The 26,516-nt window shown below is 48.4% G+C and overlaps 1 protein-coding gene across 1 annotated transcript in view; it reads left to right on the forward strand.

Annotated features, from left to right (window-relative positions):
- The window catches only part of col5a1 (procollagen, type V, alpha 1), a 268,503-nt gene that overhangs the window by 34,209 nt on the left and 207,778 nt on the right, over positions 1 to 26,516 (forward strand). Inside the window, exon 3 of the mRNA XM_080212368.1 lies at positions 23,684 to 23,897. Coding sequence (XP_080068494.1) covers positions 23,684 to 23,897 — 214 coding nt within the window. The remainder of the gene's footprint in view (positions 1 to 23,683; positions 23,898 to 26,516) is intronic.

Consider the following 26,516-nt stretch of genomic DNA (forward strand, 5'->3'; position numbering starts at 1 on the left):
CCCTGTATCAATCCCAAACTAATCCCACTGTCCCACTCTCTCCCCATAGCCCTGTATCAATCCCCAAACTAATCTCACTGCCCCCGCTCTCTCCCCATAGCCCTGTATCAATCCCCAAACTAATACCACTGCCCCCCTCTCTCCCCATAGCCCTGTATCAATCCCCAAACTAATACCACTGCCCCGCTCTCTCCCCATAGCCCTGTATCAATCCCCAAACTAATACCACTGCCCCGCTCTCTCCCCATAGCCCTGTATCAATCCCCAAACTAATCCCACTGCCCCACTCTCTCTCCATAGCCCTGTATCAATCCCCAAACTAATACCACTGCCCCCCTCTCTCCCCATAGCCCTGTATCAATCCCCAAACTAATCCCACTGCCCCCCTCTCTCTCCATAGCCCTGTATCAATCCCCAAACTAATACCACTGCCCCGCTCTCTCCCCATAGCCCTGTATCAATCCCCAAACTAATACCACTGCCCCGCTCTCTCCCCATAGCCCCGTATCAATCCCCAAACTAATCCCACTGCCCCACTCTCTCCCCCATAGCCCTAATCAATCCTCAAACTAATCCCACTGCCCCGCTCTCTCCCCATAGCCCTGTATCAATCCCCAAACTAATACCACTGCCCCGCTCTCTCCCCATAGCCCTGTATCAATCCCCAAACTAATCCCACTGCCCCACTCTCTCTCCATAGCCCTGTATCAATCCCCAAACTAATACCACTGCCCCGCTCTCTCCCCATAGCCCTAATCAATCCTCAAACTAATCCCACTGCCCCACTCTCTCCCCCATAGCCCTAATCAATCCTCAAACTAATCCCACTGCCCCACTCTCTCCCCCATAGCCCTAATCAATCCTCAAACTAATCCCACTGCCCCGCTCTCTCCCCATAGCCCTGTATCAATCCTCAAACTAATCCCACTGCCCCCCTCTCTCCCCATAGCCCTGTATCAATCCCCAAACTAATCCCACTGCCCCCCTCTCTCCCCATAGCCCTGTATCAATCCCCAAACTAATCCCACTGCCCCCCTCTCTCCCCATAGCCCTGTATCAACACTCCCCATTGGACGCTCTGCAGCCATGATAACAAATTATAAATTGGCCTTTTCTCTGGCTTTATTTTCTCCTAGTTTAGAATGTTTCAGTGATGAGGGCTTTCCGTTAACATGGAGAGGCTGGGATTGACCAGGAGAGGCTGGGATTGGACTGGAGAGGCCAGAGAGGCTGGGATTGTTCTCCTTGGAGCAGACAGATTTGATTGAGATGTTGCAAATCATTGATGCTTTTGATGGGGTAAAGGAGGAGAAAATGTTTCCAGTGGCAGATTGTGGGGAACCAGAGGGACACAAGTTGGAGGGAATTGGGGTAAAAACCAGGAGGGTGGGAGATGAGAAGGGGTTTTTCTTTCATTGTGATCTGGAAGGACGGTGGAAGCAGATTCTACCAGTAATTGGAGAAGGAAGAGCTTATAGGGATCTGGGAAACAGCAAGAGAAGTGGGACAAATTAATTGGGTTTGTCAAAGAGCCAGCACAGGGTTGATGGGCTGAACAGCCCCCTGCTGTAAGATTGAGTGTGTGGGGTGGGGTGGAGAGTAGGGGGATGCGCTCTGTAACAGTGTAGCAGCAACACATCACTTCACCCAGGCCCTAAATGCAGCCAGTAATCAAAAGCAGCTGGATGGGTTTGGAAGAGGCAACTGTTCCATTGCCAAAGAAATTAACTGTTCGAAGGTTCAGTCTCCTGGCTCATTCCTCACAACCATAACATCCATTTTAGTTTCAAACGAGAAAGATCTGATTGGGCAGCTAGTTGTTGGAAAAGACATTTTGGCAAAACTTAAATTTAAACTGTGATAAGATATTCCTTTAAACTGTTTACAAAACCCCAGCTTTTCACCCACATGTTAAAGTCTAAACATCATTCTGTCTGAATGCACTCGACTCTTATCCACATAGTCTAGACCAAACCCTCTGACGGTGCGGCACTCCCTCAGCACTGACCCTCTGACAGTGCGGCGCTCCCTCAGCACTGACCCTCTGACAGTGCGGCGCTCCCTCAGCACTGACCCTCTGACAGTGTGGCACTCCCTCAGTACTGACCCCCTGACAGTGCGGCACTCCCTCAGCGCTGACCCTCTGACAGTGCGGCACTCCCTCAGTACTGACCCTCTGACAGTGCGGCACTCCCTCAGCACTGACCCTCTGACAGTGCGGCACTCCCTCAGCACTGACCCTCTGACAGTGCGGCACTCCCTCAGTACTGACCCTCTGACAGTGCAGCGCTCCCTCAGCACTGACCCTCTGACAGTGCGGCACTCCCTCAGTACTGAGGTGGTGTCCAGTGTGTGTGCTGGAGTTGGTTGGGTTGATGTTGGGATCTGGGATGAAGTTACCTGCACTGTGTTTGTCCCAGAGGGGAGTTATGGGGGAATGTGAATGGATTTTGGAAGTTTGGGCAGTGAAATGCTTTGGTTTAAGGAGATAGATGGAGTGATGTCAGCTTTCTGAGAAAGATAGGAATTGTTGTCCTCAGGGAGCAGGGCACCATTGCTGAGGCAGAGCGATGGTTTTAGTATGTCATTGCTGTGTTGCTGCCTGTGGAACATGTTCTCCATCCCCCACCTCAACTCCTGTCGGCTGCTGCGAACAATGTTGTTTTTATATCAAATAAAAATGAATGGTCTTGAAGATGGATGTAGCGCAGAGTGAAAAATCATGGAAAGTAACTGCTGGATCCTGGCGGGACTTGGCAACTCTGCATTTAAACCGAGAGCGAGAGAGAGGGAGAGAGCAAACATTTCCAGCGCTGTCTGGAGCTGTGTCTTTGCGGATGAAATGTATCTGGAAGTGGGGAGACATTAATCATTGTTCCATTCCATCTGTTTTGGGAGAAGTGCATTCGAGGCGCAGTCAGAGCCTGGGTGTTAGGCTGGTCTGTAAGACGGTGTTTTATCCGGGTGGAGAGTGGGGGGGGCACAAAGAGGCTGAAAGGCGCTGTTTGGATCTGGGCAGAGACACGATGGGGTCACAATGTGAGGCTCAGCAAATGGTCTTCAGATGAATTTTCTGAGTCAGTCGTGGAGTGAAATGTGCAGAGGAGAATCTGGGCTGAGATCCTGGATTTACACATGGGACATGGCCAGTCTGATGTAATCAGTCCATTTTGAATTTTAATACCATCTGGTTCTCGGTTTGGCAGCAGTGATGATCTCCGAGGGCCCCTTTCATTGCTTGTTCTTCATTGAATGAACTTTCTTCAGAAAAGCAAACGAGAGACAGAGAGAGAGAGACAGAGAGCTGTCTCACTCATTAACCACAACACAACAGAGGCAAATTTAATCAATTAAAGCCTCCAAACAGAAAAGACAACAGTGACCCCATTCCCATTCACTCCCACTGTCTCCAATCCAAACTCATTCTCATGCTCATAATGGCATAGAAAGAGGTCATTCAGCCCATCAAATCTATGCTAGCTCTTTGTAGAACAATCTATTCAATACTAGAGTCATTGAGGTTTACAGCATGGAAACAGGCCCTTCAGCCCAACTTATCCATGCCACCCTTTTTTTAAAAACCCCTAAGCTAATCCCAATTGCCCACATTTGGCCCATATCCCTCTATACCCATCTTACCCATGTAGCTGTCTAAACACTTTTTAAAAGACAAAATTATACCCACCTCTACTTCTACCTCTGGCAGCTTGTTCCAGACACTCACCACCCTCTGTGTGAAAAAATTGCCCCTCTGGACCCTTTTGTATCTCTCCCCTCTCACCTTAAATCTTTGCCCTCTAGTTTTAGACTCCCCTCCCTTTGGGAAAAGATATTGACTATCTACCTTGTCTATGCCATTCTGTCCCATTCCCCAGCTCTATCCCAGTAACTCTGCCAGATCATTTCTCTCAAACACCCATCCAATTTCCTAGTGAATCATTGGCCATTTTTGCTCCACTACCTTCACAGGCAGCCAGTTCCAATCACTCCAACTCTGTAAAAAAAATCCTTCCTCACATCCTCCTGTACCTCTTTCCCAAGACCTTGTATGTTTGTCTCCTAGTTCTTGTTCCTGCAGTTAATGGGAAGAGCCTTTCTTTGCTTGTCCCAACTAAACCTGTCATAATCATGTACACCTCGATCAAACCTTCTCCTTCACCTCCTCTGCTCCAAGGAGCACAACCCCATCTTCTCCAACCTAACCTTACTGCTAAAACACTCTCATCCCTAGAACCAATCAGGGAAATTCCCCTCTGCACCCTCTCAATGCCTCACACATCCTTCCTAAAGTGTGGTGAGCAGAACTGGATGCACTATTTTGCTTGTGGTCTAACCAAAGCTTTATAAAGATTCAGTATAACTTCCCTAATTTGTGTTCAATACTTCAGTTAGGAAATACAAGATCCCTACGCTCTCAATATGTCCTCTCATCTTTAACGATCCGTACATACAGACCCTCATCTCCCTCTGCCCTGCACACTCTTCAGAACTGTGCCATTAAATCCATATTGCCGCTTCCTGTCTCTGTATCACAGAATATTATAGTGCACAAATGGCTCTTCAGCCCATTGGCCCATTGCCTTTCTGACAAAATGCAGCACTGGTGAGCCTTGGTGAGTTGCTGCTGTACATTTTGCAGATGGTACACATGGCTGCTGTTGTGTGTTAGTGGTGGAGGGAGTAGATGTTTGTGGATGGGGTGCCAGCCAAGCTTTGCCCTGGTTGGTGTCAAGCTTCTTGAGTGTTGTTGGAGCTGCATCCATCCAGGCAACAGGAGAGTGAGTATTCCATCACACTCCTGACTTGTGCATTGTAAGCGGTGGACAGGCTTCAGGGAGTCAGGACGTGAATTACTCTCTACAGGATTCCCAGAAGCTGACCTGCTCTGGTAGTCACAGTACATATATGGCTGATCCAGTTGAGTTTCTGGTCAATGGTAACCACTAGAAGTTGATAGTGGGAGGATTCATTGATAGTAATACCATTGAATGTCAAGGTACGATGGTTAGATTCTCTCTTGTTGGAGATGGTCATTGCCTGGACCTCATGTGGTGTGAATGTTATCTGCCACTTGTCAGCCCAAGGCTGGATATTGTCCAGATTTTGCTGTATTTGGACACTGACTGCTTCAGTATCTGAGGAGTCACAAACTGCGCTGAATATTGAGCAATCATCAATGAACATCCCCATTTCTGACCTTATGACGGAGGGAAGGCCATTGATGAAGCAGCTGAAGATGGTTGGGTCTGGGACACTACCCTGAAGGACTCCTGCAGAGATGTCCTGGAGCTGAGACGATTGACCTCCAACACCACAACCATCTTCCTTTGTGCCGAGTATGCAAAGGATCAGCTCTTTTGTCCATGTTTGAATCAAGGCTGTAATGAGATCAGGAGCTGAGTGACCCCCTGGAGAAACCCAAACTGGGTGTTGCTGAGCAGGTGCTGCTGGATAGCACTGTCAATAACCCCTTCATGATCGAGAGTAGACTGATTGGGTGGTTATTGGCCGGGTTGGATTTGTCCTGCTTTTTGTGTACGGGACATACCTGGGCCACATTGTCAGGACCAGACTCTCTTCTTACCAACCATCTACACCCTGTCCGAAGTCACACTCATTTACCCATTCTCCTTTACATTGTTCTCACACTTCTCCATTACTAGTCTAACCCCGATGATACAATGATCAATCTGACCCAAATGCTCCCCTGCAGACACTAGGCCCAATCCATTCCCCAGCTGATCCAGCAATACCTCCTTCCTCATTGGCTGCGAACATACTGATCAAAGAAATTGTCCTGAAAGCATTGAGAAATTCATCCTGTCCCTTCCCCTTTACTCGAACATTGTCTCAATTGAAATCCGGGTCACTGAACTTCCCCAATATCACCATATCCCACTGTGATTTATCTGTAGATTTGTTCCTCTGTATTGCTCTTGCTCTCTTTCTCTCTCTCGCGCTCTCTCTCTCCCTCCTTCAGAGGGTATTCACCCTCATTGGTTGGAATTATACTCCTTGCCTCAGGTGGGACTTTATGAGCCTTGCCCGGGTGAGGTGGTAAAATCCCACCCATGATCTCCAATGTTGAGTACCCAGTTTGAGAGTGGCACACACCAGCAGCGTCCCTGCACTTGATGCCTCCTCCTACACTTCCCGATGCCACCCAGCTACTCCCCGGACCTCTCACCATGTGGGGGCTGATCACTGCCTGGAGCTCATGTCCCTCCCTCCCTGATGTTCCACAGTGACCTCAGCCACCCCTCACACTCTGCAATCCTGAGCTCCAGCAGTGGAAAACATGGCAAGACGTTGTGAAGAAACTGGAAGTAAGAGTTCTCAGTCTGCCATCCAGAAACTGGACGAAGAAAACTCCCTTCCTCTTTCAGAATCGATTTTAATCCTGTTTAAACTTTGATCTGAATGGATAATTGCAGAGCCAGACTGCACGATCCCTCTTCTTGATAAACTGAACCACACTCAAAACTCACAAAAATCACATCATTTACAGAGAAAAAAATAAATCCATACTAACCAACCAATCAACAGCTTGCTTCACTGAGCAGTCAAGATTTCCTTTTTCTTAAACATCCAGTTAAATCTCCAAATTCTCTTTTTGGTCTTCACTCTGTATCTAACCCCGTGCTGTATCTATCCTGGGAGTGTTTGATGGGGACAGTGTAGAGGGAGCTTTACTCTGTATCTAACCCCATGCTGTACCTGTCCTGGGAGTGTTTCATGGGGGGACAGTGTAGAGGGAGCTTTACTCTGTATCTAATCCCGTGCTGTACCTGTCCTGGGAGTGTTTGATGGGGGGACAGTGTAGAGGGAGCTTTACTCTGTATCTAACCCCGTGCTGTACCTGTCCTGGGAGTGTTTGATGTGGACAGTGTAGAGGGAGCTTTACTCTGTATCTAACCCTGTGCTGTACCTGTCCTGGGAGTGTTTGATGGGGACAGTGTAGAGGGAGCTTTACTCTGTATCTAACCCTGTGCTGTACCTGTCCTGGGAGTGTTTGATGGGGACAGTGTAGAGGGAGCTTTACTCTGTATCTAACCCCGTGCTGTACCTGTCCTGGGAGTGTTTGATGAGGGACAGTGTAGAGGGAGCTTTACTCTGTATCTAACCCCGTGCTGTACCTGTCCTGGGAGTGTTTGATGAGGGACAGTGTAGAAGGAGCTTTACTCTGTATCTAACCCCGTGCTGTACCTGTCCTGGGAGTGTTTGATGAGGGACAGTGTAGAGGGAGCTTTACTCTGTATCTAACCCCGCACTGTACCTGTCCTGGGAGTGTTTGATGAGGGACAGTGTAGAGGGAGCTTTACTCTGTATCTAACCCCGTGCTGTACCTGTCCTGGGAGTGTTTGATGAGGGACAGTGTAGAGGGAGCTTTACTCTGTATCTAACCCCGTGCTGTACCTGTCCTGGGAGTGTTTGATGGGGGACAGTGTAGAGGGAGCTTTACTCTGTATCTAACCCCGTGCTGTACCCGTCCTGGGAGTGTTTGATGGGGACAGTGTAGAGGGAGCTTTACTCTGTATCTAACCCCGTGCTGTACCTGTCCTGGGAGTGTTTGATGGGGACAGTGTAGAGGGAGCTTTACTCTGTATCTAACCCCGTGCTGTACCCGTCCTGGGAGTGTTTGATGGGGACAGTGTAGAGGGAGCTTTACTCTGTATCTAACCCCGTGCTGTACCTGTCCTGGGAGTGTTTGATGGAGGGGACAGTGTAGAGGGAGCTTTACTCTGTATCTAACCCCGTGCTGTCCCTGTCCTGGGAGTGTTTGATGGGGGACAGTGTAGAGGGAGCTTTACTCTGTATCTAACCCCGTGCTGTACCTGTCCTGGGAGTGTTTGATGGGGACAGTGTAGAGGAGAATGTTGTGCTTCATGATTTGAAAATTATTTTGCTCTGGACACAAGTTGGTGCTTTGGGTAAAATGTGAGATATTTAATGAATGCAGCAATTTCTGTGCAAGATAGAATAACCTTTGTGTCGTCCTCCCAGGCAACAGAACAGTGTGTTGTTTGGCCACATTCCTGAACTCTGACCCTCGTTGGTCTGTGTTTGCAGTGAGGAATGACGCCTGTTCAGATTGGAGAGTGGGAGGAGGAAGCTTGACGTTGCTGGGATGGGGGTGATGTCTCTGGGAGGAATGATGTGTGAGTCTGACTGTGGGTGAGCTTCCTCTGCAACAGTTCAATCTCTGCACTCACCACAGTGAAAGAGACAACAAAGGAGTGAGGGAGCGGCAGAGTGTCAAGGTGAGAGAGGAACAGGAGATGCTGATAGGCAGAGGTAGAGAGAATCGGGCAAGAGATCGAGTATGGAGTGGGAAAAGTGGGGGAAATGTGGGGAAAAGGATAGAGGAAGAGCTTGAAAGCACTGGATACTGTGAACGCTATGGGCTCTGACACTGTTCGGGAACATGCATGGAAACTAGAAGCAGGAGGAGGCCATTCAGCCTTCGAGCCTGATCTACCATTGATCTTGAACATCGAATTCATGATCCTGATCCCCTCTCCCCCCCCCATATCCCTTGATCTCTTTAGCCCCAAGAGCGATATTTGATTTCTTCTTGAAATCAGATGTTTTAGCCTCAGCTACTTTCTGTGGGAGTGAATTCCACACATTCACCACCCTCTGGGTGAAGAAATTTCTCCTCGTCTCAGTTCTAAAAGGTTTCCCCCTTATCCTCAAACTCTGACCCCTAGTTCTGGACTCCCCCCCACCATCGGGAACATTCTGTCTGAATCTACCCTGTCTAATCCTGTTAGAATTTTATAAGTTTCCATGAGATTCCCTCTCACTCTTCTAAACTCCAGTGAGTATAATTCTAACCAACTTAGTCTCTCCTCATATGACAGACCTGCCATCCCAGGGATCAGCCTGGGAAACCTTTGCTGTGCCCCCTCTATAGCAAGGACATCCTTCCTCAGATAAGGATAAAACTATACACAATACTCCAGCTGTGGCCTCACCAACACCCTGTACAATTGCAGTAAAACATCCCTATCCCTAAACTCAAATCCTCTCGCAATGAAGGCCAACATACCATTTACCTTCTTTACTGCCTGCTGTACCTGTGCACTTACTTCCAGCGACTGATGCACGAGGACATACATAGAAACATAGAGGATAGGAGCAGGAGGAGGCCATTCACTCCTTCAAGCCTGCTCTGCCATTCATCACCATCATGGCTGATCATCCAACTCAATAGCCTAATCCTTCTTTCTCCCTATAACCTTTGATCCCATTCGCCCCAAGTGCTATATCCAGCCACCTCTTGAATACAGTCAATGTTTTGACATCAACTACTTCCTGTGGGAATGAATTCCACAGGCTCACCATTCTTTGGGTGAAGAAATGTCTCCACATCTCCATCCTAAATGGTCTACCCTGATACCAAGGTCCCATTGAAATAATAATCTGTCTTCTTATTATTGCTACCAAAGTGGATAAACTCACATTTATCCACATTATACTGCATCTGCAATGCGGATGCCCACACACACAGCCTGTCCAAATCACACTGAAGCATCTCTGCATCCTCCTCCCAGCTCACCCTCCCACCCAACTTTGTATCATCTGCAAATATGGAGATAATACATTCAGTTCCTCTTCCAAATCATTAATATATAACGTGAACAGTTGGGGTCCTAGCACAGATCCCTGTGGAACCCCACTAGTCACTGACTGCCAATCGGAAAAAGACTCATTTCTGCCAACTCTTTGCTTCCTATCTGCTAACCAGCTTTCTATTCATCTCGTGGCACGGTAGCACAGTGGTTAGCCCTGCTGCTTCACACATCCAGGGTCCTGGGTTCGATTCCCGGCTTGGGTCACTGTCTGTGTGGAGTTTGCACATTCTCCTCGTGTCTGTGTAGGTTTCCTTCAGGTGCTCTGGTTTCCTTCCACAGTCCAAAGATGTGCGGGTTAGGTTGATTGGCCATGCTAAAATTGCCCCTTAGTGTCCTGAGATGCATAGGTTAGAGGGATTAGTGGGTAAATATGTAGGGATACGGGGGTAGGGCCTGGGTGGGATTGTGTTTGGTGCAGACTCGATGGGCCGAATGGCCTCCTTCTGCGCTGTAGGGTTACTATGATGAACTTTACACTGTAGCCTGTTTTATTAGACCTTCTCGAAAACTGTCTGAAAATCTAAATAAACATAAGAACATAAGAAATAGGAGCATGAGTAGGCCAACTAGCCCTTCGAGCCTGCCCTGCCATTCAATAAGATCATGGCTGATCTGTCGTGGCTCAGTTCCACATTCCCGCCCTCTCCCCATAACCCTTAATCCCCTCTCTTATCAAAAACCCATCAACCCGCTTCTTAAAAATATTTAGCGAGGTAGCCTCCACCACTTCAACTGGCAGAGAATTCCAGAGATTCACCACCCTTTGAGTGAAGAAGTTCCTCCTCAACTCCGTTCTAAACCGCCCCCCCTTTATCTTGAGGCTGTGCCCCCTAGTCCTACTATCCTTTCTGAGCGGGAAGAGTTTCTCCACCTCTATCCTATCCATCCCATTCATCATCTTATACGTCTCAATGAGATCTCCCCTCATTCTTCTAAACTCTAACGAGTACAAGCCTAATTTATTCAGCCTTTCCTCATAGCTCAATCCCCTCAACTCCGGCATCAGCCTAGTAAACCTCCTCTGCACTCCCTCCAAGGCCAAAATATCCTTGCGTAAGTATGGCGCCCAAAACTGCACACAGTACTCCAGCTGCGGCCTCACCAATGCCCTATACAGCTGCAGCAAGACCTCCCTACTTTTATATTCAATCCCCCTCGCTATGAAGGCCAGCATCCCATTCGCCTTCCTGACCATCTGCTGCACCTGCAAGCTGGGTTTTTGCGACTCATGCACAAGGACCCCGAGGTCCCTCTGCACCGTCGCCTGCTGCAGTTTTTCTCCACGTAAGTAATAATCCTTCCTACCATTATTCCTACCAAAGTGGACCACCTCGCACTTGCCAACATTAAATTCCATTTGCCATTTCTTGGCCCATTCGCCCAGCCTATCTAGATCCTTCTGTAGACTCTCCACACCCTCCGCACAATTTGCCTTTCCACCAATTTTGGTGTCATCAGCAAATTTCGACACCCTACACTCGGTTCCCTCCTCCAGATCGTCTATATAAATGGTAAATAGCTGAGGCCCCAGCATCCACTGGTTCTCCTCGGTCAACTCTATTCGTTACATCCTCAAAGAATTCCAATAGATTCAAGCATGGTTTCCCTTTTGTAAATCCGGGTTGACTGTGTCTGGTTATCCCACTGCCTTCTAAATGCCCAGTTATAAAATCCTTGATAATGGACTCTAGCAGCTTCCCTGGTACTGACGTTAGGCTCACTGGTCTATAGTTCCCTGTTTTCTCTCTACCTCCCTGTTTGAATAGCAGGTTTACATTAACTGTCCTCCAATCTGTAGCAACCAGTCCAGAGTCCAAAGAACTTTGGAAAATGACCACCAATGGATCTACATTTCCAGGGCCACTTCCTTGAGTACTATGAATGAAAATTATCAGGACGTGGATCAGAAATTGATTGAGTAACAGGAAGCAGGGATTTGTGATTAATGGTGTTTTCCAGACTGGAGGAAGGTTTCTTGTGGAGTTCGCTGCCGGGGGTGGTATTTAGATAACTCTGGGTTACTGATGTATTTATTAATTACCTGGACCTTGGTGTATAGAGCACAATTGGTGGATGATACAAAACTCAGAAGCATTATGGACCATGAAGAGGACAGTGGAGAATTCCAAAGAATTAGCAAAGGATGGCTTAAAGAAGGAGAGATAGACTGAGAGAAAAGCAGCACAGAATCTAAAAACAGGCGGGAAGAGCTTTTCAGTGTATTTAAAAAGGGAGAGAGTAGCTAAACGTCCTTCGGAGGGGAGACTGAGAAATTAATAACCTGAAATGAGGAAACTGCTGGGAATTTGAGCAATTGTTTGTATTTTGTCATCACAGTAAAAACACTAACAGTGTCCCAAGAATGCAGAATGGGAGCAAGGAGCTTCAAACAGTCTGTCACAGACACAAGGAAAATGAATAGGACCAAACAGGCTTGCAAAGACCCTGCACCTGATAGGCTTAAGGGTTATGGGGAGAAAGCAGGAAAGTGGAACTGATCCACTTCAGATCAGCCATAATCTTATTGAATGGTGGGGCAGGCTCGAAGGGCTAGATGGCCTACTCCTGCTCCTATTTCTTATGTTCTTATCCTAATGCCTTAAATGGACAGGCTGCAGAGATACTGATGCATTGATGTTACAATTCTCAAACCCCTGAAATCATGGACAAGTGTGAGTGGATTGGAAAACCACAGATATAACATCAGTGATCAAGAAAGGAGAGAGATAAGCTCCAGAACGTCCACCACTGGGGAAACGTTAGAATCTGTTATTGAGATAGGACACGTTGAAAATCAGAATACAATCTGACCGAGTCAGTGTCAAGACAAGGGCTGGTGGTGTTAGGGATAATATATCAGTACAGATATAGGACTGGCTAACTAACAGAAGCAGGGATAAAAGAGAATAAATGGGTCATTTTCAGGATGGCAAACTGCAACTTGTGAAGTGTCACATGGATCAGTGCTGCGGCCAGAACTCATTCCAGTCTTTTTAAGTGTTGGGTGAAGGATTGGATTGTTTTGTAGACAAATGAGGTGATGATACAAAGATAGGCAGGAAAATAAGTTGTGAGGAGGATACAGAGAGTCTGCAAAGGAGTGTAGATCGGTTCAGTGAGTGGGTAAAAACTCTGGCAGATGCAGTATAATGTGAGGAAGTGTGAGATTATCCACTTTGGCAGAAAGAATGGAAAAATAACATAATGCTTAAATAGACTACAGCATGTGACAGGGTGGACAATCTGGGGGTCCTGGTGCTGAAACCATAAAATATTAGTGTGCAGAAACAGCAATTCATCAGGAAGGGAAATGGAATGTTGGAATTTATTGCAGGAGAGACGGAGAGGAGGGAAGTCTTGCCCAGCTGGACAGGGAGATCACAGCTGGAGTTCTGCACCCAGCTTTCCTTCCTTATGGAGGAATTGGGAAGGTTCACCAGGGTGATTGCTGCGATGAGGGGGTGTGCCTGGTGGGGAGAGCTTGAGCAGGCTGGGTCCGTACACATTGCAGAAGAATGAGAGAAACATTCAGAGGGGTGGCTCACAGGGTGCATGCTGGGAGGATTCCCCCCCTCCATGGAATAATCTAGAACTCGGGGACACAGTTTCACAATAAGGCAGCTCCCATTTACGATGGAGCTGAGCAGGAATTTCAGGATCATTAGTCTGTGGAATTCTCTTCCGCAGGGAGCAGTGGAGACTGCACCACTGGATGTATTCAAGATTGAGTTTGAGAGCTTTCTGATTGACAAGAGACTGGAGGCGATGGGGAACAGGCAGGAAAATGGAGCTGAGATCATAACCTAATCAGCCAAGGTCCTACTGCATGGCGGGACAGGCTTGAGGTCTCCTCCTGCCTGTATTTCTAATGATATTATGAGTAGGGGAGAAAGTAGGAGAGAAAATGGAGAGACAGTGAGTGAGGGTGAGATGGAAGGAGATGCAACCTCAGACATCAGAGGTTCTAGACAAGGGAGCGAACAGCAGCACTGCTGAGTAAATTCCTCTTTGGTTTTGAAAGCTTTGTTATTTTTTCAAAGTGGTTGTTTATGAATCTGGAAAGGGCCAGAATCAGGTTTTAATGTTGGCGAAATGATTGGTTGATGTGGGTTTCTGTGTAAACGTTGTAAGAAGCAAAGAGTTGGAGTAAAATGAATATTTGGAAATGTAGCACTGGCCAAGAGCCTTCACCTGTGGACAGGATTGAGCAGCGGCCAAGCTCTGAGGAACACAGCCCCAATTGTCCTCATCGTGTGAAAGCTTCAGACAGTAAGACCTCAACATCACTCAGCACACTCCAGGCAACTGTGCTGGTGTTCATAATCTCACACTCATTCCCATAGTCAGAGTGCCTCTACATGCACTGTTACACACAATACCTACTCCACCCACACAGCATGCATGTAGCACCAATACAGCACCCACAGAGCACCACATACACTCACTTGTACGCTCACGTTCATACATTCAGCTATATACACATTGATGTACTCACTCATACTCTCACTCCGAGGATCATCCATCCTCAATGGCCCACTGGTTCCTGCGCGTGTGTTCACATCCAGGAAACTGAGCGAGTTTGCCAGACTTTTCAGGGTGGTGACAAGTTTCCTGCAGCTCACAACAAATGGTTTTGTCAGAGGCAAAACTGACCACACAAGATCATTCAGGCAGAGACGAACGTGTCCTGAAAATCCTCACGTCCATTCATTCACAACCATATTCACCATTGCAAATACAACGAACTCCGTGCTGTACCTGTCCTGGGAGTGTTTGATGGGGACAGTGTAGAGGGAGCTTTACTCTGTATCTAACCCCGTGCTGTACCTGTCCTGAGAGTGTTTGATGGGGACAGTGTAGAGGGAGCTTTACGGTGTATCTAACCCTGTGCTGTACCTGTCCTGGGAGTGTTTGATGGGGGGACAGTGTAGAGGGAGCTTTACTCTGTATCTAACCCCGTGCTGTCCCTGTCCTGGGAGTGTTTGATGGGGGACAGTGTAGAGGGAGCTTTACTCTGTATCTAACCCCGTGCTGTACTTGTCCTGGGAGTGTTTGACGGGGACAGTGTAGAGGGAGCTTTAGTCTGTATCTAACCCCATGCTGCATCTGTCCTGGGAGTGCTTGATGGGGGACAGTGTAGAGGGAGCTTTACTCTGTATCTACCCCCGTGCTGTACCTGTCCTGGGAGTGTATGATGGGGGACAGTATAGAGAGGTTTACTCTGCATCTAACCCCGTGCTGTACCTGTCCTGGGAGTGTTTGATGGGGACAGTGTAGAGGGAGCTTTACTCTGTATCTAACCCCGTGCTGTACTAGTCCTGGGAGTGTTTGATGGGGGACAGTGTAGAGGGAGCTTTACTCTGTATCTAACCCCGTGCTGTACCTGTCCTGGGAGTGTTTGATGGGGGACAGTGTAGAGGGAGCTTTACTCTGTATCTAACCCCGTGCTGTACCTGTCCTGGGAGTGTTTGATGGGGACAGTGTAGAGGGAGCTTTACTCTGTACCTAACCCCGTGCTGTACCTGGGAGTGTTTGATGGGATAAACACAGTAAAAAGTCTGACAACACCAGGTTAAAGTCCAACCGATTTATTTGATAGTAAACTCACAAGCTTTTGGGGTTTACCCCTTCTTCAGGTGAATGGAGAGTTCTGGCCTCTGACAGAGCATATGAAGCACAGACAGTTTACAAATTGCTGATTAGAATGCGAATCTTTACACCTAACCTGCTGTTCAAGTTGTAAAGATGCCGACAATGTGAGTGGAGAGAGGGTTAAGCACAGGTTAAAGAGATGTGTATTGTCTCCGGACAGGACAGTTAGTGAGATTTTGCAAGTTCAGGCAAGTCACGGGGGTTACAGATAGTGCGACATGAACCCAAGATCCCTGTTGAGGCCGGCCTCATGTGCGGAACTTGGCTATCAGTCTCTGTTCAGCGACTCTGCGCTGTCGTGTGTCGTGAAGGCCGCCTTGGAGAATGCTTACCCGAAGGTCAGAGGCTGAATGCCCGTGACCACTGAAGTGTTCGCCAACAGGAAGGGAAAAGTCTTGCCTGGTGATTGTTGAGCGATGTTCATTCATCCGTTGTCGTAGCGTCTGCATGGTCTCCCCAATGTACCATGCCTCGGGACATCCTTTCCTGCAGCGTATCAGGTAGACAATGTTGGCCGAGTTGCAAGAGTATTTACTGTGTACCTGGTGGATGGTGTTCTCACGTGAGATGATGTCATCCATGTCGATGATCCATGATGTCTTGCGGAGGTTGCTGTGGCAGGGTTGTGTGGTGTTGTGGTCACTGTTCTCCTGAAGGCTGGGTAGTTTGCTGCAGACAATGGTCTGTTTGAGGTTGTGCGGTTGTCTGAAAGCAAGAAGTGGGGATATGGGGATAGCCCTGGCGAGACGTTTGTCATCATCGATGATGTGTTGAAGACTCCGGAGAAGATGTCGTAGCTTCTCCGCTCTGGGGAAATACTGGACGACAAAGGGTACTCTGTCCACCGTGTCCCGTGTTTGTCTTCTGAGGCGGTCGGTGCGGTTTTTTGCTTGCAAAACTTTGGAGAGATCTGGGCTCAGACAAACCCCGAAAGCTAGTGAGTTTACTATCAAATAAATTGGTTGGACTTTAACCTGGTGTTGTGAGGCTTCTTACTGTATTTGATGGGAAAGTATAGAGCAAGCTTTACTCTGTATCTAACCCTGTGCTGTACCTGTCCTGGGAGTGTTTGATGGGGACAGTGTAGAGGGAGCTTTACTCTGTATCTAACCCCTTGCTGTACCTGTCCTGGGAGTGTTTGATGGGGACAGTGTAGAGGGAGCTTTACTCTGTATCTAACCCCATGCTGTACCTGTCCTGGGAGTGTTTGATGGGGGACAGTGTAGAGGGAGCTTTACTCTGTATCAAACCCCTTGCTGTACCTGTCCTGGGAGTGTTTGATGGGGACAGTGTGGAGGGAGCTTTACTCTGTATCTAACCCTGTGCTGTACCTGTCCTGGGAGTGTTTGATGGGGGGGACAGTGTAGAGGGAGCTTTACTCTGTATCTAACCCCGTGCTGTCCCTGTCCTGGGAGTGTTTGATGGGGACAGTGTAGAGGGAGCTTTACTCTGTATCAAACCCCTTGCTGTACCTGTCCTGGGAGTGTTTGATGGGGACAGTGTAGAGGGAGCTTTACTCTATATCTAACCCCTTGCTGTACCTGTCCTGGGAGTGTTTGATGGGGGACAGTGTAGAGGAAGCTTTACTCTGTATCTAACCCCGTGGTGTACCTGTCCTGGGAGTGTTTGATGTCTTTAAGCGAATTGATCTCTTTCTCAATCCTCAAGAACATGAAATCCACGTGCAGTTTATTTAATGAAATCTAAATGATGAGTCAGAGCTGGAATTCTTTGCCATGCTCGCAGCTCAGTAACAGATATTTTACGGGGAGCAGGACAAGTTTTACTTTGCTGTTTTGTTCCATTCCTGAAAGGATGATATTATTATTGTTGGATTTACTGAACGTTACATTATTATTTAAGGAAAGTCAGCCAAAGCTGCAGGAGTTCATGCCAAACTAAGTTATCTGGATTTGGCTGTGGGATAAAATTGTGCAGCAACATAAACTGGAGGACGTGCTGGAGACTGTCAGCTGAACATTGCTCCCCGCTTGCTGTGTGGGTGTCCCTCAGCGCAGAGTCCAACCCCAACCCTCTCCCCTCCAACACAGCTCTCCCTATCTCTGCTCAGGGTCAATCCTGGAGTGACCTCTGCACTCTGACTGCCCTGCCCCCATCCATCCACCCATCATTGACCACCCACCATGTCCATTCCCACTGCGTCCTGTCCCCATTGGAGAGCAGGAACTGAATGATTGGATGATTCCTGAACAGAAGGTGTTCTTTTCTCGCTCCAAGATACAAACAGAGGCTGCTGGGAGAACGGTCTGAGTGGAATGGGCTGAATATTTGCCATGTTTCTCCCAGCATTCACTGTGAGATATCGAGTCCAGGAGAGTTCAGAGGGCACAGTCTCAGGATGAAGGCGGGCTGGGGAGGGGTCAGTTTAAGCCTGAGGTGAGGAGGAGTTTCTCCTGTCAGAGGGTGGAGGGTCTTGGGAACTCAGTTTTGGAGCGAGCCATGGGCGGACTGTCCTGGTGAATAATTAAGGCTGAGACAGACAGGTTATTGATTAGTTAGAGAATCGTGGGTTTTGGGGAAAGGGTGGAGAAAGTGGACGAGACGAACGCTGGATCAGTCGCGATCTGATTGGATGGCAGAGCAGGCTCGGGGGGATTTGTAGCTTGAAAAACATTGGCTCAATCCAGATGGACTTCCCTCTAGCACTGTCCAATTAGAGTGTGTGGCTGAGCCGATTACAATAACTGACAACATCCTCCCAAACCCAACTCCATTCCACAAAAAACCACCGAGGGAGCAAAGGTCAGTGCTGAGGGAGTGCCGCACTGTCAGAGGGTCAGTACGAATGCGAGGTGATCTTATTGAGAGACGGGATCTTGCGGAGATTTGACGGGTTGGATACCTGGAGGATGTTTCCACTTATTGGAGGAGGCTTGAGCATTGCAGCTGGAGGTCTCCCAGGAGGTGAGGAGGATTGTATTGCTGAGAGGTTTGTTAGTTTTTGGAATTTTCCTACCAGAAGCGTGCAGGCCGGGGTCACTGAATCCGTTCAAATTGGAGGGATTTCTCATTCATTGAGGTGAACGAGGGTCATGGAGGACAGACAGTAAAATGGAGTTGAGCTCAGAACCAGATCAGCCGTGAGCAGGCTTGAAGGGCTGAATGGCCTCCTGCTCGGATGTTCCCTAGCAATGACCTACAGTAATTACTCCAGCTTCTTTATAATTACTCTGGTTCATTCTGGTCTGTTTTTGGGATTTATTTTGGGCCCATATCAAACATGTAGGTCACACCTGGTAAAGATTACCCCTGTAAGAACTGGCCACGTGACTCTTAGCCAAACGCTTTGGTCTCAAAACTCTGAACTCTTCCCCGAGTATATCCAGTCATTCCATAGTTTATTAAAAAAGCCGGAACAGGAGAGATCAGTCCCTACGATTCCTCTTTGCGGAATCATTTGTCATCCAATTTTGGAACAAACACTACAGCCAACAGCAGGAATGGGGAGGGGGAGGGAACCACTGTACCCCCACCCCCCACAACCCAACACTTCCTTCCCCCCACCCCCCTCCCGCAGTCGGAGACGAGTCCACGTCAGCAGGGAATATGGATAAAGTGGAGCAGCAGAGATTGGCACGGCGCCCAGAACAATGAGCAGGCAGAGCGATGAGTAACTCCACTAAACTAAACATGTCCAAGGCACTGCAGCCAGCGGATAATCAGCAGAAGCAGGCAACATTCCAGAACATTCATGAAATAATTAATAAAGAAAATGGCTGTCAACTTGGGGAATGAGTAAAGGGGAGGGGGGTGGTGGTTAGTTGGGGGCTTTGGGGCAGCAAGTGACCAATCTGCTGCAGGAGTTGCTGTGTTTTATGGGGTGGTTGCCATGGGGAGCGGCCTTGCAGCCTCTGAGAGAGCAGGCCTGGATATGACGGAATGGCTGAAATGTGGAGTTAATTTGCCGCTGATGTACATTTAGGTGAAAGGTGGATTCCTGGGTAAGCTCCCCCTCTCCAGAATCAAACAGGGAAGGGATCACTGAGGGATTCTCATCAATATCTCCTCGGACGTGACTCAGAGCAGAAGCTTCACTCTGGCTGTCACTGTTCAAATTACACTTTGATTATCTGACCACAACACAAAAATTTCCAGCCCACTTCATCTCCCGAATCCTCAACAATTAAAATCATTTCTAAATACTGACCCTCTGACAGTGCGGCACTCCCTCAGCACTGACCCTCTGATGGTGTGGCACTCCCTCAGCACTGACCCTCTGACAGTGCGGCACTCCCTCAGCACTGACCCTCTGACAGTGCGGCACTCCCTCAGCACTGACCCTCTGACAGTGCGGCACACCCTCAGTATTTCACTGGGCTAGTTCCCTGGATTATGGACTCAGATGTCCGGAGTGGAACTGGAACCCACAAATCCGTGATTGGTGTTTGTCAGTGAGATGTACTGGCGATTATTCTGGGGATTGCAGCTGGAACATTGCGGGAGGCAGGACAGCGAGTCAGTGATGGGGATGGCATCATCGGTCAGTTCTTTCTAACAGGCATGGTGTCTGCGAAATGTCTGTCCGACACCTGCCCATTGACTGGCAGCTTCTGAGCCTCGGGCTGAGACACAGCAGTGCCCTCAGCGGCATGTTTGAGCACATATTTTCCAGGAGCGCAGAGTGCTGCTGTATCTCTGTCTGCAAACAGCCACCATCCTGCTGCACAGTGTCCGAGACACACAAACCTCCCCCTCCCCACCACCCCCACCCCCTGCAGAATAGAAATGCTGGCCCAGTCCCCAATACATAACAACCTGAATTCATATAGCACCTTCAGGATCAGCAAAAATGTCACATTTTACTCCAAGGATCATTTATGAAATAAGAGGTTGCCTGAATGTGGAGACATTGGCTGGTATTTTACGACTTCGCTCAGAGAAGGTTCATAACAAGTTCCCTGAGTCCAATGGAGATTGCTACTCTGTGAGCCTTGGGGGCGGACTTGGTGGTAAAATTCCGCCACTGACCAGAGACTCGGTCAGAGAGGGAGGCTTTAAATAGCATCTTAAGGGAGAGAGAGAGGTGGAGAGATTTAGGGAGGGAATTCCCGAGCTTAAGAAGGAAATGAGGAAAGCCAGGAGGGGTCATGAGAAGACCTTGGCAGGTAAGATTAAGGAAAACTCTCAGGCGTTCTACAAATATGTGAAGAGTAAAAGGATGAGATGCGAAGGAATAGGACCTTTAAATGTGAAGGTGGGAAATTTTGTATAGAACCGGTAGAATTAGCAGAGGTGCTCCATGAATACTTTACTTCGGTATTCACATGGAAAAGGATCTTGGTGGTTGTAGTGCAGGCTTGCGGTGTACTGAAAAGCTTGAGTATGTTGACATTAAGAAAGAGGATGTGTTGGAGCTTTTGAATAGCATCAAGTTAGATAAGTTGCCAGGACCGGATGGGATGTACCCCAGGTTACTGTGGGAGGTGAGGGAAGAGATTGCAGAGCCTCTGGCGATGATCTTTGCATCATCAATGGAGATGGGAGAGGTTTTGGAGGATTGCGGATGTGGTTCCTCTATTCAAGAAAGGGAACAGGGATAGCCCAGGAAATTATCGACTGGTGAGTCTAACCTCAGTGGTTGGTAAGTTGACGGAGAAGATCCTGAGAGACAGGATTTATGAACATTTGGAGAGGTATAGTATGATCAAAAGTAGTCAGCACGGCTTTGTTAAAGGCAGATCGTGTCTTACGAGCCTGGTTGAATTTTTTGAAGACGTGACTAAACACATTGACGAAGGAAGAGCGGTAGATGTGGTTTATATGGACTTCAGCAAGGCGTTTGAAAAGGTTCCCCATGCAAGGCTTATTGAAAAAGTTGGGGGCCATGGGATCCAAGGGGACATTGCTTTGTGGATCCAGAACTGGCTTGTCCACAGAAGGCAGAGTGTGGTTGTGGATGGGTCTTTTTCAGCATGGAGGTCGGTCACCAGTGGAGTGCCCCAGGGATCTGTTCTGGGACCCTTGCTGTTTGTGATTTTTATAAATGACCTGGATGAGGAAGTGGGAGATGGGTTGGTAAGTTTGCCAACAACATGAAGGTCAAAAGTGTTGTGGATAGTCTAGGGGGATGTCAGAAGTTGCAGCGAGATACAGATAGGATGCAAGACTGGGCGGAGAAGTGGCAGATGGACTTCAACCCAGATAAGTGTGTGGTGGTTCATTTTGGAGGTCAAATGGGATGAAGGAATATGACATTAAGGGTAAGACTCTTAGCAGTGTGGAAGATCAGAAGGATCTTGGGGTCCGGGTTCATAGGACTCTCAAATCAGCTTTGCAGGTGGAGGATGTGGTTAAGAAGGCGTATGGTGTACTGGCCTTCATTAATCGAGGGATTGAGTTGTAGCCACAACTGCCAAAGAGAGGGCCTTGGGAATCTTTCTTTCTATTATTCATTTGTGGGACACGGGCTTCGCTGGCTGGGCTGGTATTTATTACCCATCCCTGAGGACATTTAAGAGTCACCCACATTGCTGTGGTTCTGGAGTCTCATGTAGGCCAGACTGGGTAAGGACGGCAGATTTCCTTCCCTAAAGGACATTAGTGACCCAGGTGGGTTTTTCCAGCAATCGACAATGGGTCATCAGTAGATTCTTAATTCCAGATGTTTTTTCACTGAATTTAAATTCCACCATCTGCCATGGCGGGATTCGAACGCAGGTCACCCGAACGTTAGCTGAGGAATGTCCTAGATGGCAGAGTTTGCAGATGCCTGGGAGGACGGAAGGACTGTGGGGGATCCTGGAGAGTGGACAAAGGACAAGAATTTTAAAATTGACGTGTTGGCAGCGGAGGGGAGGGGGGAGTGCAGCCGGTGGCGGGGGGGGAGCGCAGGAGGGGGTGTGAGGAGGTGCAGCCGGGGGAGTGGTGGGGGAGCGCAGCGGGGGTGTGGAGGAGCACTGAGGGAGGGGGTGGGGAAGTGCGGCATGGGGTGTGGGGGAGCGCAGCAGGGGGGTGGGGGGAGCACAGCGGGCGGTGGGGAAGCACAGCAGGGGGGAGAAGAAGCGCAGCAGGGGGTGGGGCAGGACAGCGGGGGTGGGGGGGTGGGGTGGAGGGGGATGTTAATGAGGAAGCACCGTGGCGGTGGGAGCAGGCAGGGGGCATGTTGCCTGGAGTGCGTTGGTGCAGTGGGTGTGGGAGATGTACCTGACCCTGCCAGGAGGTTGGTGATGGGTGTCTGTTGATTGGGGAGAGTTTAGGAGGACATTCAGTTGACAAAAGATAAAAGCAGCGAAGAAAGGGTTGTGTGTGAAGAGTGGAGCTTTCAGGAGCAGGATGGGCTGGGACAGTGGGGACAGGACGGGGGTGGTGGGGAGGTGGGCGGGGTGGGAGCAGGATGGAGGGTGGGGGACAGGGGGAGCAGGACGGGGGGGACAGGGGGAGCAGCACGGGGGAATAGGGGGAGCAGAATGGAGAGATCAGGGAGAGCAGGCCGTTGGGGGGACAGGTAGAGCAGGATGGGTTGGGTGAGGGGGAGCAGGATGGGGGTGGGTGGGGGAGACAGGGGGAGCAGGACAGGGTAGGAAAGGGGGAGCAGGCAGGTGTTATGAAAATGGGCAATCCCAGTGCTGGATTCGGAATATGACTCATTGAGATTGTGAATACTCTGCACTGCAATTTCAGAAATGGAGTTCAGAGCAGCAATCATTTCCCTTTTGAGTGTCCCAGCACAGTATTGGATGAAAGATTTTCTGCTGTCCCAATTCGGGATGTCAGATCGAAACTCTGAGGATTAAGCAGGAGTTGAGGGAAGGAGAGAGGCGATGGGGAGGCAGAGCAGGGTGGCGTTTGTATTCTTCACACCTGCTGCCTGAAGGAATCTTGCAGGCTGTTCATCAAGAGGATTCTCCAGGTCTGTCAAATGATGAGCTTCAGTCAAAGTGGGCAGCGACAGTGCCAGCGTGAACACCCGTGGCATCAGTTCATTACCACCCTCTTCACTCACAGGTTTCAGCTCCCACGCCAACTGACAGCAAAAACAGGGCATCAAACACTCCCAGGACAGGTGCAGCACGGGGTTAGATACAGAGTAAAGCTCCCTCTACACTGTCCCCCATCAAACGCTCCCAGGACAGGTACAGCAAGGGGTTAGATACAGAGTAAAGCTCCCTCTACACTGTCCCCCCATCAAACACTCCCAGGACAGGTACAGCACGGGGTTAGATACAGAGTAAAGCTCCCTCTACACTGTCCCCCATCAAACGCTCCCAGGACAGGTACAGCACGGGGTTAGATACAGAGTAAAGCTCTCTCTACACTGTCCCCATCTCACGTTGCTCACTGTCACTGATATTTTTGTCAGAGTTTATCTTTGTGTGAAATCTGTTGAATTTCATTCGGAATCTCTGACTGTTGAATTTTCCGTTATTTTACAGATTCAGCGTTCCCAGAAGATTTCTCCATCTTGTTGACGGTTCGTGCTCAGAAAGGGAAGGAGGCATTCCTCCTGTCCCTGTACAATGAGCAGGGAATCCAGCAGTTGGGTTTGGAGGTTGCACGCAGTCCCATCTTCCTCTATGAAGACCATACAGGAAAACCAAGTCCCGAGGAATATCCCTTATTTAATGGTGTCAACCTGGCTGATGGGAAGTATGTATACTGCGCACTCACTCCGAACAATATCGTAAAAACATAGAGGATAGGAGCAGGAGGCCATTCAGCCCTTCCAGCCTGCTCCACCATTCATCACCATCATGGCTGATCATCCAACTCAATAGTCTAATCCTGTTTTCTCCCCATAACCTTTGATCCCATTCGCTCCATGTGCTATATCCAGCCGCCTCTTGAATATATTCAATGTTTTGGCATCAACTACTTCCTGTGGGAATGAATTCCACAGGATCACCACTCTCTGGGTGAAGAAATGTCTCCTCATCTCCGTCCTAAATGGTCTACCCCGAATCCTCAGACTGTGACCCCTGGTTCTGGACTCCCCCACCATCGGGAACATCCTCCCTGCATCTACCCTGTCTAGACCTGTTAGAATTTTATAAATCTCTATGAGATCCCCCCTCATACGTCTGAACTCCAGTGAAAACAATCCTAACCTGGTCAATCTCTCCTCATACATCAGTCCCACCATCCCCAGAATCAGCCTGGTAAACCTTCACTGCTCTCCCTCGAGGGCAAGAACATCCTTCCTCAGAAAAGGAGACCAAAACCGCACACAATACTCTAGGTGTGGCCTCACCAAGGCCCCTGTATAATTGCAACAACAACCCTGCTCCTGTACTCGAAACCTCTCGCAATGAAGGGCAACATACCATTTACCTTCTTTACCGCCTGCTGCCCCTGCATGCTTACCTTCAGTGACTGGGGCACAAGGACACCCAGGTCCCTCTGCACACTCCCCTCTCCCAATTTACAGCCATTCAGGTAGTAATCTGCTGCCTTGTTTTTGCTTCCAAAGCGAATAACTTCACATTTATCCAAATTATTCTGCATCTGCCATTGATTTACCCACTCACCCAACCTGTCCAGATCATTCTGAAGGATTTCTGCATCCTCCTCACAGTTCACCCCCCCAACTTGGTATCATCTGCAAACTTTGAGATGTTATCTCATCCAAATCATTAATATATATTGTGAATAGCTGGGGCCCCAGCACCGATCCCTATGACACCCCTCCCAGTTCCTGCCGGCCAATTTGAAAAGCACCCATTAATTCCTACTCTTTGTTTCCTCTCTGCCAACCAGTTTTCCTTCCATCTCAACACACTTCCCCCCAATCCCATCTGCTTTAATCTTTCACGATAAGCTTTGACTTTGTCAAACACTTCCTGAAAGTCCAAATATACCACATTGACTGGTATATCTGGACTTGTCAACTCTACTAGTTACATCTTCAAAGAATTCCAACAGATTCATCAAGCATGATTTCCCCTTCATAAATCCGTGCTGACTCTCTCTGTTCCTGCCACTGCTTTTAAATGCTTCGCTATAAAGTCTTTGGTAATGGATTTGAGAATTTCCCCATTGCCGATGTTAAGCTAACTGGTCTATAATTCCCTGTTTTCTCTCTATCTCTCTTTTTGAATATTGGAGTGAGATTCACTCCCCTCCAATCTGCAGGGACTGTTCCAGAGTCTGTAGAATCCTGGAAGGTGACCACCAATGCATCCACTATTTCTCGAGCCACTTCCTTCAGTACTCTGGGATATAGATTATCCGGCCCTGGGGATTTATCCGCCTTCAATCCCATCAATTTTCCCAGAACCATTTCTCCACTAATATTGATCTCCCTCAGTTCTTCCCTCTCATTAAATCCTGCATTCTCCAACATTCCTGGTATCTGATTTCGATTCTCTTTTGTGAAGACAGAACTAAAGTATGTATTCAGTTACTTGGCCGTTTCTTTCTCCCCTATTAGACATTCCCTTGTTTCTGTCTGTAGGGGACCTACATTTGTCTTTATTGGAACCTCTTTCTCTTCACGTATCTATAGAAACTCAGTGTCAGTCTTTATGTTCCCTGCAAGCTTCCTTTTGTACTGTATTTCCCCCTTTTTAATCAATCCCTTGGTCCTTCTTTGCTGAATTCTAAACTGCTCCCAATCCTCAGACCGATTATTTTTCTTGGCCAATCTGTATGCTTCTTCCTTAGATCGGACACTCTCTCTAATTTCCTTTGTAAGCCATGGATTGGCCGTCTTCCCCAGTTTCCTTTTGTGTCAGACAGGAATAAACAGTTGCTGCAGTTCCCCCATGTGTTCCCTGAGTGTTTGCCATTGTCTATCCACTGGCATCGCTTTAAGTAACTCTCCCCAGTCTTTCAAGGTCAACTCGTGCCTCATATCCTCATAGTTTCCTTTATTAAGATTCAGCACCCTAGTCTCCGAATCAACTACTTCACTCTCCACCTTGATAATAAATTCTATCATGTTATGATCGCTCATCCCCAAAGGTCCTCGTACAGCTGGATTGGCAATAACTCCCTTCTTATTACACAGTACCCAGTCGAGGATGGCCTGCTCTCTGGTTGGTTCCTCCACATATTGGTCAAGAAAACCATCCCATATACACTCCAGGAATTCCTCCTCTACGGCATTGTGGCTAATTTGATTTGCCCAATCTATGAGCAAGTTAAAATAACCCATCATCACTGACATTCCTTTGTCACATGCATCTCTAATTTTGTGTTTAATGCCATTCCCAACATCAGTGCTGCAGTTTGGGGGTTTATATATGACACCCACGAATGTTTTTTGTC

The sequence above is a fragment of the Carcharhinus amblyrhynchos genome, chromosome 25 (genome assembly GCF_965287045.1).
Source record: "Carcharhinus amblyrhynchos chromosome 25, sCarAmb.v2.hapA, whole genome shotgun sequence".
Classification (NCBI taxonomy): Eukaryota; Metazoa; Chordata; class Chondrichthyes; order Carcharhiniformes; family Carcharhinidae; genus Carcharhinus; species Carcharhinus amblyrhynchos.